Source organism: Terrapene carolina, unplaced genomic scaffold, assembly GCF_002925995.2.
Source record: "Terrapene carolina triunguis isolate 2854851 unplaced genomic scaffold, T_m_triunguis-2.0 Scaffold62, whole genome shotgun sequence".
Taxonomy (NCBI): Eukaryota; Metazoa; Chordata; order Testudines; family Emydidae; genus Terrapene; species Terrapene triunguis.
This window is the reverse complement of record NW_020664413.1, coordinates 55,024,489-55,038,432: the sequence shown is the minus strand read 5'-3', so window position 1 is coordinate 55,038,432 and position 13,944 is coordinate 55,024,489. Positions and strand designations below refer to the sequence as shown.

Here is a 13,944-nt window from a genome sequence, read left to right as displayed (position 1 = left end):
TAGGCATTCGTGGTAGCTCTTGCATTTTTTCCTTGCTTGTTTTAAAAGACTTCAGTATTTCAGATTTTGGTGTTTATTTACAACCATGAAAATCCTTTGGAAAATAAACAAGGAAGGGTTGATAAATGGTGCAAATCCACCATTTCTTTACTTCTTGGAGACCTGGGTTCAAATGGCACTGGGTTAAGCTGCTGCCATGAATGAAGTTGTTAAATGTGGGGCAGATGCCACTCATGCACATAGTTGGAGCTGTGGGGTGTGTTTGTATGTGTGTGTTTTTAAAGCCATAGCCTTCTAAAGGGTGAAAGGTGAACAAGAGGCTTTAAAAGGCTTTCGGCATAAGACAGAGAAGGGCAGAATGCCCCTCGGAATGCGCTGGGAGAGCAAAGACTTAGAAAGGATGATGATAGGCACTATAGAAACCCCAGACAAAGGCATTCTTATTCTGGAATAAGGCTATCTACAAGGAGTTATTCCAGAAGATTTATGCCACTTCAAATTTACATCCTACCTTTATCTGAAATAGCTGTCAGGTGGAGATGTGCCCTAAAACAGGTGAATGAGCTCCCTTCAGGGCTGGCCGGAGGTTGCCAGCTGTTGTGGAAGGCGAGGCTGAGCCATGGCCAGCCACTCTCCCTTGGAGATGTGTAGCCCCACTGGTGGTGCTATGACCTCATACCTTGTGTGTAAGGAGCACGCTTAGATTCTGGCTCTCTTTAGGGCAGGGAGTTCCTTGCACCTTCTTCCTTCGCCCCCATTGCAAATTCATGCAGATTCACTCAGTCTGAAGTTTCTGCAAACTTGGTATTCAAATCTCAATCAAAATGTTTTGCCAGAACCTGGTTTATCAGGCTGAAGACTGATAATGCATTTAGAAACGTACCGGCACAGAAGGTAACAATTGTGAGAGGGAGATCCTTTTAAAAGACACTTTTGGATGAATGAGTTATCCTTTCATTCTCTGGAAAGTTTCCTGACAATTTCAGTTTTGCTGCAGTGATTCCCAATGGTTAGAACTTCACTGGCGAGGGAGCCCCAGATGACCAACAGGCAGCTTGACTCCAGAACTGAGGTCTCTATGGTCAGCATAAGCAGAATAAACACAATCCATCCCCCTTCTTTAATGTCCCTTTTTGTGCAGCAAAGGCATGATGGAGAAACTGGAGTTCCAACCAGGAAAGCTGCCGGTGCTGTAAACAAAAGATCAGCTCCATATTACAGGATCCAGCAGACTCAATTAGTAGACTAGTAAACTGTTGTTCTCTTTGCTCAAGGGACCCCCGATGGACTGAAAAGCCTATAGACCAAACAAATGTATTCTGTTTTGAGTCTTTTTTTCTTTTAAAAAAGACATCTTTTTTGCCAATGTTTTGACACAGTAGCCAAAGCTAGTAAAATTTTGGGGCGAGTGGCCAGTGCTTGTTTTACTGAACACCCGCAGAAACTGGGAATATCAGTGAACCTGAGGCTTTTTGAATGAAACAGTCATGGTGCCAGATACAAAGAGAGCTGGCAAAAAAAAAAAAAAAAAGGCAAACATCTTCAGTGCTGAAGAGACCACTTATGACTCTCTTCCCAAAGAACAACCTCGCCTCTTGTTTCTTTTTAAAACTCTTTAGCTGTGAATGGGAATAATCAGCTTTCTAGTTTGAAGATTTGACTTGCCTAGCTCTGCTAGTAGCTGATTGGCTGTTGCCTGAAGATAGTTTTGGGCAAAAGGGATCTAGAGTATAGAGGGAGTGGAATTCCATTTCATTGAACTTGGGTGTAATGAAACTCCATTTGGAATGAAATAAAAGGAAAAGTCCCAGGTAGTTTCAGTGCATTGCGTTGTGCAGAGTGGAAAGTGATTAAGGCATTGGGTTGAGACTCAGAGACCCGGGGTCAGTTCCTGGCTCTGCAACAGACTCCTTGTGTGACCTTGGGCGAGTCCCAATCTCTCTGCCTTGTTTTCCTATCTGGAAAATGAAGCTACCTCACAGGGGTCAGGAAGGTATATTATTCCTGTCTCTGAGGAGCTGAGATACTACAGTGGTGGGTGCATTAGGTAAGAAAGTTCCAGTTATACTAAATCTCCATTTATATTGAAGAGCTTTGAAAGGAAAAAATAGCATCAGTATGGGTCCAATTCTGTTCTCATTGGACTGAATTGGCAAAATTCCCATTGACTTAAATGGCAGCAGAATTGGGCTCTCTGGTTTGAAATACGTTTTGTCAAAATAACTTCCGTGTATATCTGACTGTGAGCCAAATCCTGTCCGCTTCCTCTTGTGAGTGTCTTCACCTTGACTTAAGTGGGAGGAAGACTAGCAGCATTTAATCCTCTGACTGCTATCTGTTTAGACGTTCATACCATACTCATCCCTGTGGTGTCTACACCATTCTACATAGACTTTCAATTAGGAAGGGCCTGTTTTTGTTTGTTTGCGAAGAAAACTCTCTCTCATTGCCTGAAACCTTTTCATGCTGCCTGCTTGTTTTAGTCTTGTGTGTAATGTGGCACAAGCGGCGTTTTGTTATACGCACAGGAAAGAAGGCAGTCTGTAAGGGAAATGCTTAAATTAATAAATTGCAGATTTTTGGTACATGGGATATTTGTTCCAACAGTGAGTTTTGCAGTACCCAAAATTTCAGTTTCAATTAACTTAATTGTATTCAATAGGCTGGATGAAAAGATCTTAAGTAGTGTGTGAGTCAGGCTTTCAGAATGTGTTCTGCAGAAGGCTGCTCCTGGCTACTCAGCTGATACGCAGGATTTCTGATCCTTGGAAACAAATGCCGAGATATACAAAGCGTGTGCTGTATGTCGTGCTCCCTTTCTGGGTTTTTTTCTTGCATGTCATATAAATGGCACAGCATTTGCAGGTATTCTCTCTTTTTTTCCTGCCTCCTTTTCCCCCAGCTCCAACATGCAGATCCACATGCACACACTGTCTTCCCTAATAAAAAGAGATACCATAATAAAAAAGAGGCTTTATTAAACTAATGCAATAACACCATTTTCTTGAGAATTTAAACATTTCATTTTTAATAATAAAAATCAAATTGACATTGTTGCACCCTGAATGTGTTTTATTCAAATCGGACTAAATGCCGTCGCTTCGTGCCTAAGCAGATATCTCTCGAGATGTATGTATTTATAGCATTAGTTAAATGAGTTTTAAGAATCAGGCTTGTATCAGGACTATAGGTAGTGAATCTGGGAATCAAGATTAAAAAAAATGAGGAGCTGATGGGATGTATTCCACTGCTCTGGTAGGTCAGGGGCCAACTGCTCTCAGTTATATTGGTATAAATCCAGAGTAACTTCTTTGCAGCAATGGATTCAGTTCATTTGGATTTACAACAGTGTGAGATCAGAATTTGTCCCATTGGAAGTTAGAAGAATTGTTCAAGTGGCAGGGTATAAATGTAACATTGCATATTCTCAGCTATGAATGGATGAACCTTTGTGCTGCTTGGTTTTCAGAAGTGCTCAAAACTTCCATTGGCTATCCAAACTTCTTTGATCTGCAAAATTGAACTGGAAAAATTGCCAGGGTACAGAGATGCCAAAAAAAGGAAAATAATGAAAATGGCCTTAGGTCCTCAGAATCCTGATAATCCATACACACTATTGCACAGATATTTTTGTCATTTGTTGGATGCTTGTAGGCTAGGAATGGTCTTTTAAAAACCATTCAAAGTATCCCATTCATATAACACCCTTGTTAATGGTCTGTTCGGCACAGCTGCCAATAATATAAGTGTTGCCATTGGAGAAATGTCATGGCAAAGTCTTGTCTTGACATGAAGTATACAGAATGTGAAATTCCTTTATAAGCCTGAGGGCTGATAAAAATGACTTATGAGAGGTTACAGAAGGACAGTGCACCTTACAACATTCCTTTTCTATCTTTTGATTACAGGTAGTAATAGTTTATATCTAAAATCGGTCATTTTAGTATGGTAAAATTAGATTTCACTGCTGGATACCATGGGGGTAAAGTTTCAGTATCACCCACTAGGGATGAGTTCAGAGTTCTCATTCATAAAAATGGGAGTGGCGTGTCTCAGTGCCTGCCCTCCTGTGTGAAGACTCTTCTCCCCCCAAGTGTGGAGGTGTCACCGTCGCTAATCCGTGAGGTTCAGAGGCTGAATTTGAATAAGCACCAAAGCTTCTGATACTTATCTGAATCTTATCCAGACCTGCTGGGAAGTGGAGCTGGCTTTCTCATGAGATTTCCAGGTACACCTCTACCCCGATATAACGCAACCCGATATAACACGAATTTGGATATAACACGGTAAAGCAGCGCTCCGGGAGGGCGGGGCTGCACACTCCGGTGGATCAAAGCAAGTTCGATATAACGCTGTTTCACCTATAACGCAGTAAGATTTTTTGGCTCCCGAGGACAGCGTTATATCGGGGTAGAGGTGTATTACATGGTTCTGACTGGGCTTGAAATGCCATGACAGCAAGTCTTTTAGGGTATGTCTACACAGCAACTAGCCACTCTCGCCTGGCTCCTTGCCAGCCGACTTGGGGTTGCAGGGCTCTGGCTGCTGGGGTGTTTCATTGCTGTATAGATTTTCTGGCTCGGGCTGGAGCCCAAGCTCTGGGACCCTCCCATCCCACCAGGTTGTCAAGCCCAAGCTCCAGCCCGAGCCTGGAAGTCTACACGGCAATGAAGCAGTCCCACAGGCCGAGCCTCGTGAGCTTGAGTCAGCTGGCACTGGCTAGCCGCAGGTTTTTCTTTGCTGTGTAGACATACCCTCCGTTATTTCAGCACTTTCCATGTTGCTCTTGTCCAAAGCGAGAAAGGGCAGAGGTGCACAAAAAAGAAAAAGTAGCGTGAAAACCCTGTCTCAAAAAAACAGGTTGGGGATTTGTTCATGTTTTGCCCACACTATTCAACTCCACACAGGCTGTGGTGCAAAAGGGAGAGGCTTTGGTTGTCCTGAGCCTTGTTTGAACCTTTTAGCATTAGACTATTCTGTTTGCTCCTGTGGCCCTATGCATTGATTTGGCCCACACAGCAATTTAATTTCCACCTTCAACACAAACTGCTTTTGAAATGCTTTGCTTAAAAAAACTATTGTTTTTTTCCCTGCCAGTGACAATAGAATCATTCTTTCCATTGGGTCCTTTATCAGTTACAGGTCCTGATCCAAAGTCCATTGGGAAGACTGCAGAAAGATTCCTATTCACTTCAGCATTGGATTAAGTCCATAGGTCGCCTGGCAATTAGAGGTTACAGTCAGCCTCTATTGACTGAGCCAGGCAAACCTAAATCACCACCCTTTCCAGTACCACCCTGGTTCACATGGGCCCAATCCCCTGAGGTGGGGAGCACCTCTTGCCTCTACCATGGACATCCTCTCTTAGGAGCTGAACAGCAGTTTGCCAATTGCTTGTCCACAGTTGATTACAGGACTTCCTTTTGCGGTTCCGGTTGTTCAGTGTGGAGATTCTGTCGGTAGCAAAACCAAACTAAAATAAAATCGCAAACAAGGCTCCATAGGACTTGTGCAACATATTTACTGTCTCGTTTTTTGACGCCAGTAGTAAAGTTGTGTGAACTAATTCTTAACTAGCATAAAAAGACACTGACAAAATTATTCTAGACTTAAATACTTGCAAAGTTTTATATTTTGATTGGAAATATGCTGCTTTTTCTACCTCTGTGTTTGTTTTTTATAGTCCGTTATTGACACAGTGTGTAATTAAAAAATAAAATACAGCGCCTGGTATAAGCCCCAAATGTAAGCCAAGCTGTGCACATGTATGATACCTGGTCTCCGAGAATGTGTACAATGGTGTTTATGAGCAGGGCCTCAATTTACTGTTACATCTGTTTTAATCGCTCATCACTTGAGATGGTTTTAAACCAATCAGCATTATGGTGGAAAAAGAAGCACAATTCCTGTCAAAATACCCACTTTTAAAAAGTATCTTAAGGATTCTGTTTGATGGAAGAATATCCGTTTATTCATGTAAGTTCAGTTTAGATAGACTAGACAGGCCTTGGAGTGTCCCTTTAAGTTTGCATAGCTAGTTACTCTGCAAATTGCCAAGTGTGTGTGTGTGTGTATTTTTTTTATATGGGAAATGTATGTATGTTGGAATGAGCTAATTTAGCCATCGGAATTTTATAACAAATGTATGAATGCTGTGGGTTTCCCTCCTTAGCCCCCTCTAGCAGAAACATAATTTGCAGAAATGAAAACAGTCTTTGGCTAGCTTTAGGCTTTTCTCAAAAATAGAAACACTAGGGTTTGTCTGGCTGGGCTGCTTTCCTCACCACACACCTGGTGTATATCATTTTAAAAAATAAATTATGCCTCATTAAATTACAATTAAGTGAAATCACGATCATTTGTTTTTCTGGAAGGAAGATGTTTTGCATACTGAAAGCCTAATTTTTTGCAGGTGACAAAAAGGCTGAACAGATTATTTAGTATCACTTTATTTTTTATAATGTTGCTTGCTGGTTACTTTGCGTATACTCTGGTAGCTCAGAATTATATTAATGTAAATGTTATTGCTCTCAAGATATTTTATTGTATTGTCTTTTCTGTCACTTTGCGATCTATCTGGCATTGTTTACTGGTGCACTGCATCACAGCGTTCTCTTCAATCTTAGAAGGAAATGGGATTTTTCCCTCTGAGTTAGTCATTTCTCATTATCTATCCTGCTATTCACATAGCTCATAAGGCTACCAAACGTCCACCCTCATCTTTCCAGACGGACTGAGCCTCAATATAACATTTGTACAGCCAGATTTCCCACCTGCACAAATGTGACTGGGAATCAGAGTAAATAAAGAGAGCTCAACTCCTCAAAGTTGGAGCTGTGTCATTTGGTGTGCAGTTACCTCGATTGCTTGCACAAGTCTGGAAATATGCATTCCAAAGTTTGGGCACTGGCAGAGCCACTTGTACATGCAAATACCTGATTAAGTATGGAGTCAGTGACTGCACTTGTAAGGAATTGCTGGTGCACTTTTGTGTATGTGTCCGATCTTCATTTTTTACAATTATACCATAAATTCAGACATGCTGGGGGTCGGGGAGGGAGTGGGAAGGAGGAAGCAGTGCAATCTGTCTTAGAGCAGTGGTTTTCAACCAGGGGTCCGGGTAGGGTGACCAGATGTCCCGATTTTATAGGGACAGTCCTGATTTTTGGGTCTTTTTCTTATATGGGCTCCTATTACCCCCCACCACCTGTCCCGATTTTTCACATTTGTTGTCTGGTCACCCTAGGTCCGGGGCCCCTTGGGAGTTTCAGGGGGTCCGCGAAGCAGGGCTGGCCTTAGACTTTCTGGGGCCCAGGATAGAAAGCCAAACCCCGCCACATGGGCCTGAAGCCAAAACCTGAGCAATTAGCTTCACGGGGCCCCCTGTGGCACGAGGCCCTGGGCAATTGCCCTGCTTGCTACCCCCCAATGCCTGTCCTGGCTTTTATATGCAGAAAACCAGTTGTGGTGGTACACGTGCGCTGTGGAGTTTTTATAGCATGTTGGGGGTGGGGGGCTCAGGAAGAAAAAGGTTGAGAACCCTTGTCTTAGAGTACATTCCCGTTGCTCACAAGTTTCTTTTTCAAATCAGCTTGGTGCTGGGGAGGAGAAGAAAGGGGAGCATAAGGAAAAATCCCCAAATCACACACTATTTTGGAAGCTGGGGTGTTTTTTTTTTAAATTTGTTTCTGGTATATCCTCAAAACAGCCAGAGAATCAAGAGTTAGGGAACTTGTAACATTGGTTATTAATTTTTTTATCCAATTTGGAGAGTTTTCCATTGACTCTAAAGGAAAACTGCAGGTACTGGATATATCTACCTTGGAATGGCAAAGGGCTGAGGTCAAACCTCACAGTTTAGACCTCTACGACATCCACCCCTCTTTCAGTTAATCTCTCCCTGGGCTTGTTAGTCTGGAAAACTTGAAAAGCATTTTGAAATGTCCCCAAACTGTACGGTCTCTAATAAATTGTTAGAGCTATACCAACTACACGATACATGATACTGTCAATGATTTCAGTGGGTAACCGAAGCAAGAGCCATTACCATAACGCCAAAGGGTCTTTGAATTTTTCCATAGTGTGGATCTCATCTCAACAGACCAGTTGCCTCACAAACCATCTTCCACTTTCATCACACGGCCCCAATCCTCTCCCATTTGCAATGCCGTTGCACTTCTGTGGCAGCTACCACAGTGGCTTACATACTAAAGTAATATTAGGAAAATGTATTTTTAGCTTCTTTTAAGGAGAGACATTGACCAGTCAGCTCTTTGGGGACCACCAGTGGTCTGTGGACAACAGTTTTGCGGTTTCTGCCATAACAGATCATGGTTCAAGCATACCTCTTCTGTGTATGTTCTGGCAGCGTGTGAGCAGATGTAAGCAGACATAGGGGTGTTTTTTTTCTAGACTGTTGGTTTTGTCAATAAGTGTAGTGAATAAGGCCAATAAACACTGGAAAATATTGGCTTTTGGTCACTGGTCAACTGTCTTGGAAATGTCCAACAAGGGTATTGGGGACTATTTGATGTGAGGGGAGAAAATAAGCCAAGAGTAAATACTTCAGGTTTTCTAGTATGTGGCTGCATGACAAGAGCACTGAAGTAAGATTGACTGTAACTGTAATGTGATTTCACTGGGCCGTGACTGTAAAGTAACAGTGAGGTATATTTTTGACAACGGTTTCCACACAGTTGTTTTTCTGAGGTACTCCAGTTTCCCCCAGTATCTGGTTGGTAAATATTGACCCTTTAACGGTGATGGCTGTAGGTAAGCTTCATTAGCTATGGAATGGAATTCCCAGCAGTAAAGCTTTTTCTCTCTGCAGTATTTCTGGGAGCAATGCTTCAGTTTGATAGACTGCTAGGTGGGCAGAGTGTATGAATCTTGTGGGACAGAGCAGCCTTTTTAATACTTTGAAATCTCCAACTCTGAGCCTCTTGACTGGCTTGCCCAGTACTGAATTATACCTCTTCTCCCTGCGAGTCTAATCCTTCTCTGCTTCTTGCTTGTACGTGAATAAACTTGAACACAGACATTGAAGGAAGTTACCATAGTATTACCTTGTGGAAGTGAAACCCACATCAATAAGCTGGTGGCAGATATAATATGGCCCTGTAGAGGACAGTGGTACATCCTGTATGATCTAATAAATTGCCTTTTGTCTTAGGCCCTGATCCTGCAAAGCACTTAGGTCTGTGCATAGTGATATTGACTTCAAGGTAGTGCCTACAGTTATGCATGGGCTTAAGTGCTCTTGTTGATTTTAGGGCCTTATTAAATAACATGTTTTTGTCCCTAAATCCTTCTGAATTGAGGGACCTCTGCTATACTGGCTACCTGCTGGCATGAAACTGTAAACACTGGAGGAATGTTATTCATTAATTAATGTCGGCATTGTGAAGTCCATGATGTTTTAAATGATGCAGCAAATAAAGGGTTAAGGTAACCAGACCCTGGAGATCGTTTCTAAAGCTTTCATATTTGCTGCATTCTCTCCTATGAGAAAAAATTGTCCAGACTGAAGTGAATGGACTGTAACATCAAAACCCAGCCAAATGCTGGTTTTTTTTTTTTTTTTTAATAAACCTCCTGTGCTGTTTAAATGTCGGAACTAAATTTACCAAACTTGGCAGATTTCTAAAGATGAACAGGACTGCCAAGTGTTCCCAGCTTCAAGCAGGGAGAGGGAAAGATCTAACCGTTCCTAAAATATTTTCAGGAGGCACCTGGTGGTAATTGCAGTTTTGCCGTTCTGCCCAGGCATCTACCTTTCTATCCAGCATCTCTGTGCTCAGATTGTTATTAGAGCATTAGAATAGGACATTCCCAAAATAAACCAGAGCGCCCAGAAGACAAACACTTTCCTTCAAGCGTCCCTTCTGGAGAACCCTTAAGAAACTGATGTAGGTTCTCAGCATTGCAACCCGCATGGTTACACCAAACAAATTAAAAAAAAAAAATCAACACATGACTTGGCTTTTTTTTTTTTAATTTTTTGAACCAGGGATTGCTGTCCGAGATCCTGCGTAAAGAAGAAGACCCTAGGACAGCTTCCCAATCCCTCCTGGTAAACTTGAGGGCAATGCAGAATTTCCTCAACCTGCCTGACACAGAGCGGGATCGTATATATCAGGACGAGAGAGAGAGAAGTATGAACCCCAATGTGAGCATGGTGTCTTCGGCAGCCAGCAGTCCGAGTTCTTCCAGAACCCCCCAGGTAAGGCGCAACCCCTCTTTAACTGTTTTTCTTTGGCTTGAGATCCTGCACATATCTTGGAGAGGGGGTTTCTCAGTATTTTCCTGTCTGTTGTTCCCTGCACCTAGATGTGTCTTGGAAATTTCTTCTGTAGGGTTTTGGAGTTGCTGGTAAGAGGTGTTTATTGGCTGTCAGCAAGGCACTGTAACAACGTTAGCTATGACCCATGGCATAAATACAAAGAGGTATTTTAGTACACGAGAGAGGATACATGTGCTGTGTATACAGATTAATGGTGTATGTCCACTATATAGCTACTACATGATGGATTATAGAAAGAGCCATGTTTCTAACTTATGTCCTACATTGTTAGTGTCTATTTCAGTGGGCAGGGCAGAGAGAAGAGTTGGACCTGGGTTCATGTGTGATTTTCAGTGAATAAGAGTGTGTGGCTGATATAGTACATGGCTCCCAGTGAATGAGAATCTCATAGAAATAAGTTTGCTCAGTAGTCTGCCTCATCAGAGTCCTTATTTTAGAGGTTTACATTTGTAATCACTTACAAGTATGGAGATGTCAGGTGGGTGGAGTGTTGAAACGGAAGATCACTGCTTGCTATTTGCCACCAACTATTGTCTGATTGACGTAGCTTCAGATTTCTGTACGCTTTGATCGCTGCTGTTTTACCACCCACTTCCCTAACTCCCTATATAAGATGCTCATCTGCCACTAGAAAAAGAGAACGTGGGCACACAGACTGCAGTGTATTTTCCCCTGCTCCCTGACTGAAAATAATCTCACAAACATTCAGGCTTCTGAAAAAGGGTGTGTGCTTAGAAGGAGATTGTGATGACAGCAAATTCCCTTTGTCATCACAACATTTGCATAGCTTTAATTTGAAATTCCTCACCGCAGAGCTAAGCCAGCTCAGTTCCAGCATTTAACTTGATTCAAAACTTGACTAGTGAATGGGCATGTATCATCATCCTGCTTTAGTAACTGTAGTATTTTGAAGTCTGTAAAGCATCTGAGTTGTCGTTCTGTGTACACGTTATCTGTGCGTCTAATCTTATTACTGGATACTTTTCATATCTGAGATCTGTAGCTCTCAATCTTGTTATTGGCAGTAGCGTAGCACAGACTGATTAGTTATAAAGACAGGATTTTGTTTCTGTAAAAACAATTGAGGTCATTCAAATACATCCTGGCATTTTAATACACTTTATACCTACACATTACGTAAAGGAATGGTTAATTGCAGGTAATTTTCTAGCATACTCTACTCACACAAATTTGAAAATGAATTTTGTGTTGCAAACCCAGGTCGTTGGCCTAATTAACTATTATCTTCCCAGTTTCCATTTCATGAAAGTAAGGATTTGTCAAGACAACTGTTCTATCTGATACTTTAAAACATCATAACCACACGTGTTTCTGCATTAATTATTGTAGTAAAGGATTTGCTCATTCACACAAATGTTCAAGTAGGATAAATTCCACAACTAGAGTTACATACGAGGCACTCTGGCTCTGGGGGTAGGTTTCGGTGCAGTTCAGTGGATCGTGGGAGTTGGAAAACCAGGGTTCTGATCATGTCTCTGCCCCCAACCTGCTGGCAAAGCCACTTCACCTCTTTGCCTCCTTTCCCCCGTCTGTAAAACGAGGATAATGGGTAACACCTTCCCATTTAAGAGCTCAGCATTGTTAGCAAATCTGATTATAAAAGTTTAAAGAGACAAGGCGGGGGAGGTAATATCTCTTGGACCCACTTCTGTGGGGGAGAGAGGAGCTGTTGAACTTGCACAGAGCTCTTCCTCAGGCCTAAGGCGAGTCAGAGGCCCCCCAGGCTCACTTTACTTTTTGACTTGAATGAGGCAGCAGTTTTTTTTTTTTTTTTTTAACATATTTGTTTTATTGATGAGCAACAGTGATACATAGAGCGTGGTGCCCTCAGTGCTTGTCTTTTCCTGAGCACGCCGGGAGCAGCTCCTCACCCCACAGTGTCTGGGCACCAGTGAAATCCCACTTCAGCACTCGCCAATGGCAAGGCATGCTATCGGCACTGCTGGGAAGACCTGGGGCACCCCTGAAAACAAGGCTGCTGACCAGCCCGTAGGCAGCACATTTTACTTTGCTTCCCATATACATTGTATTAGCCTGGGTGAGGCCAGTAGCCTCTTGATCTCCTGTTCAGTGATTCCCGCAAGTGCAGCTTCCCAGCCGAGATGTTCTAAATAGCAAGAACAGGGGCCTTGGACATAGCAAAGGTAGCGAGATGGGAGGAATTGTACCGTCCTTCTAGGAATTATGCTACAGTGCTAGAGAAGTTGATTTAATGGCATTTTGAAACATCGTTTCCATAGATACCAGTCTCCTGAGACAGTAGTTCTGGGAATGATTTTTCAGTGTGGAGGGTTAAACGAGAGGGTATCGTCAGCTACTATTAATATGGAATAAGGACAGTGGGGGGTTGATATAACGGGGATGGGGAGTTAACCACCCGTCTGTAATTCTGCACTGGTGATGAAATCCCCACCTGGGGTGTTTCCTTGGTATGTTCCGGTATTGTTCAGGACCAACGTGAGGAGCGGAGTACCAGATTAACTCAGCAAAAGGATCTGAGTGCTTTAAAAACAAATTCTGAGAGTTTAAAAGGTTGTTGCGTACATTTGGCCAGCTCTCTCCAGTCTGTTTTACAAAGGAGTAAGGGATGCAGCAGTAACTGACAGGACTTAAGAGCTCTTACATTGTTGCTGCCCATTTATCCTCTTCCTTTGCTTATTATTTGCATTGAGAGATTCCAATAATGGCCAACTTCACATTAGCATCAAGACAGTTTTCAAACCTGGGGGTCGAAAGTTAGGCACCTAACATCCTCAAGATTTAAGGTGTCATCGAAAGAAGTCCATTGGAACTAGTGGGTGTCTTTAAATCTTTGAGTTCAGTAGGCTTTGGATGGGGCCTTCAATGAAGATTTCCATGGTGAGGAAAGGATTTGGGGTGGGAAGAGCTAGGAGGAAGAGAAGGGAGGGAGCTCAGAATGTTCTGATTGGCCTAGGTAACCTTTCTGTTAACATACAGACATTTGGGCAGTTGTGTCCAGCTAACAATTGACACTAGAAATGAGCCTGAATCAAAACCCTGTCATAACTACCCCCAAACTCCGGGCAATTGCAGGTATAAAGGCAGGGACCAGCTGCAAAGGTTTACAAGGGTTTAGAATGTGCTGTGAGCTTTGCCACTTGGGCTCATTTATTTCTCAAGCTCTTTGCACCTCAGTTGCAAACAGACAATTTATACTTGTGACGTTCATCCTTTCGTTAAGGGCTCTTCCTCTCTGGTGCAGGGATTCCAGGGTGAGCTGTTTCAGAGTTAAGGCCTAGTTTAGATCAGCTCTAATAGCTCTGCTATTTAGCCTCTGGAAAATGAATGAAATCTGGCATTCTGAGGAGCTGATGCTGCTGACACAGATTACTGAGTGTCCTACTGTAAAAGCACCAGTGGAAGGGCATGTCATCGCTCTCGGTCTGTTACTCGTCAGTAAAGTTTTAGTGCTGCTGAGGAGGTTAAAATAAAAATCTTGCCGCAGCCTAGTGGATTGCATTGGTACAAACCTTTTAGGGTTCGCTCAGCCTGGGGAAGGGCTGGCATCCTCCGTTATTGTCCTTCATTTGTCACAGAAGCTGATGGGAAATCATTCAATTAAAAGGAGTGCACTAGAATACACAAAATCGCAATATGAG

At 42.6% G+C, this 13,944-nt stretch overlaps 1 protein-coding gene across 1 annotated transcript in view; it reads left to right on the top strand.

Annotated features, from left to right (window-relative positions):
* SATB2 (SATB homeobox 2) overlaps positions 1-13,944 on the top strand; it is a 156,220-nt gene that overhangs the window by 99,880 nt on the left and 42,396 nt on the right. The window contains exon 8 of the mRNA XM_024206990.2: positions 10,010-10,222. Coding sequence (XP_024062758.1) covers positions 10,010-10,222 — 213 coding nt within the window. The remainder of the gene's footprint in view (positions 1-10,009; positions 10,223-13,944) is intronic.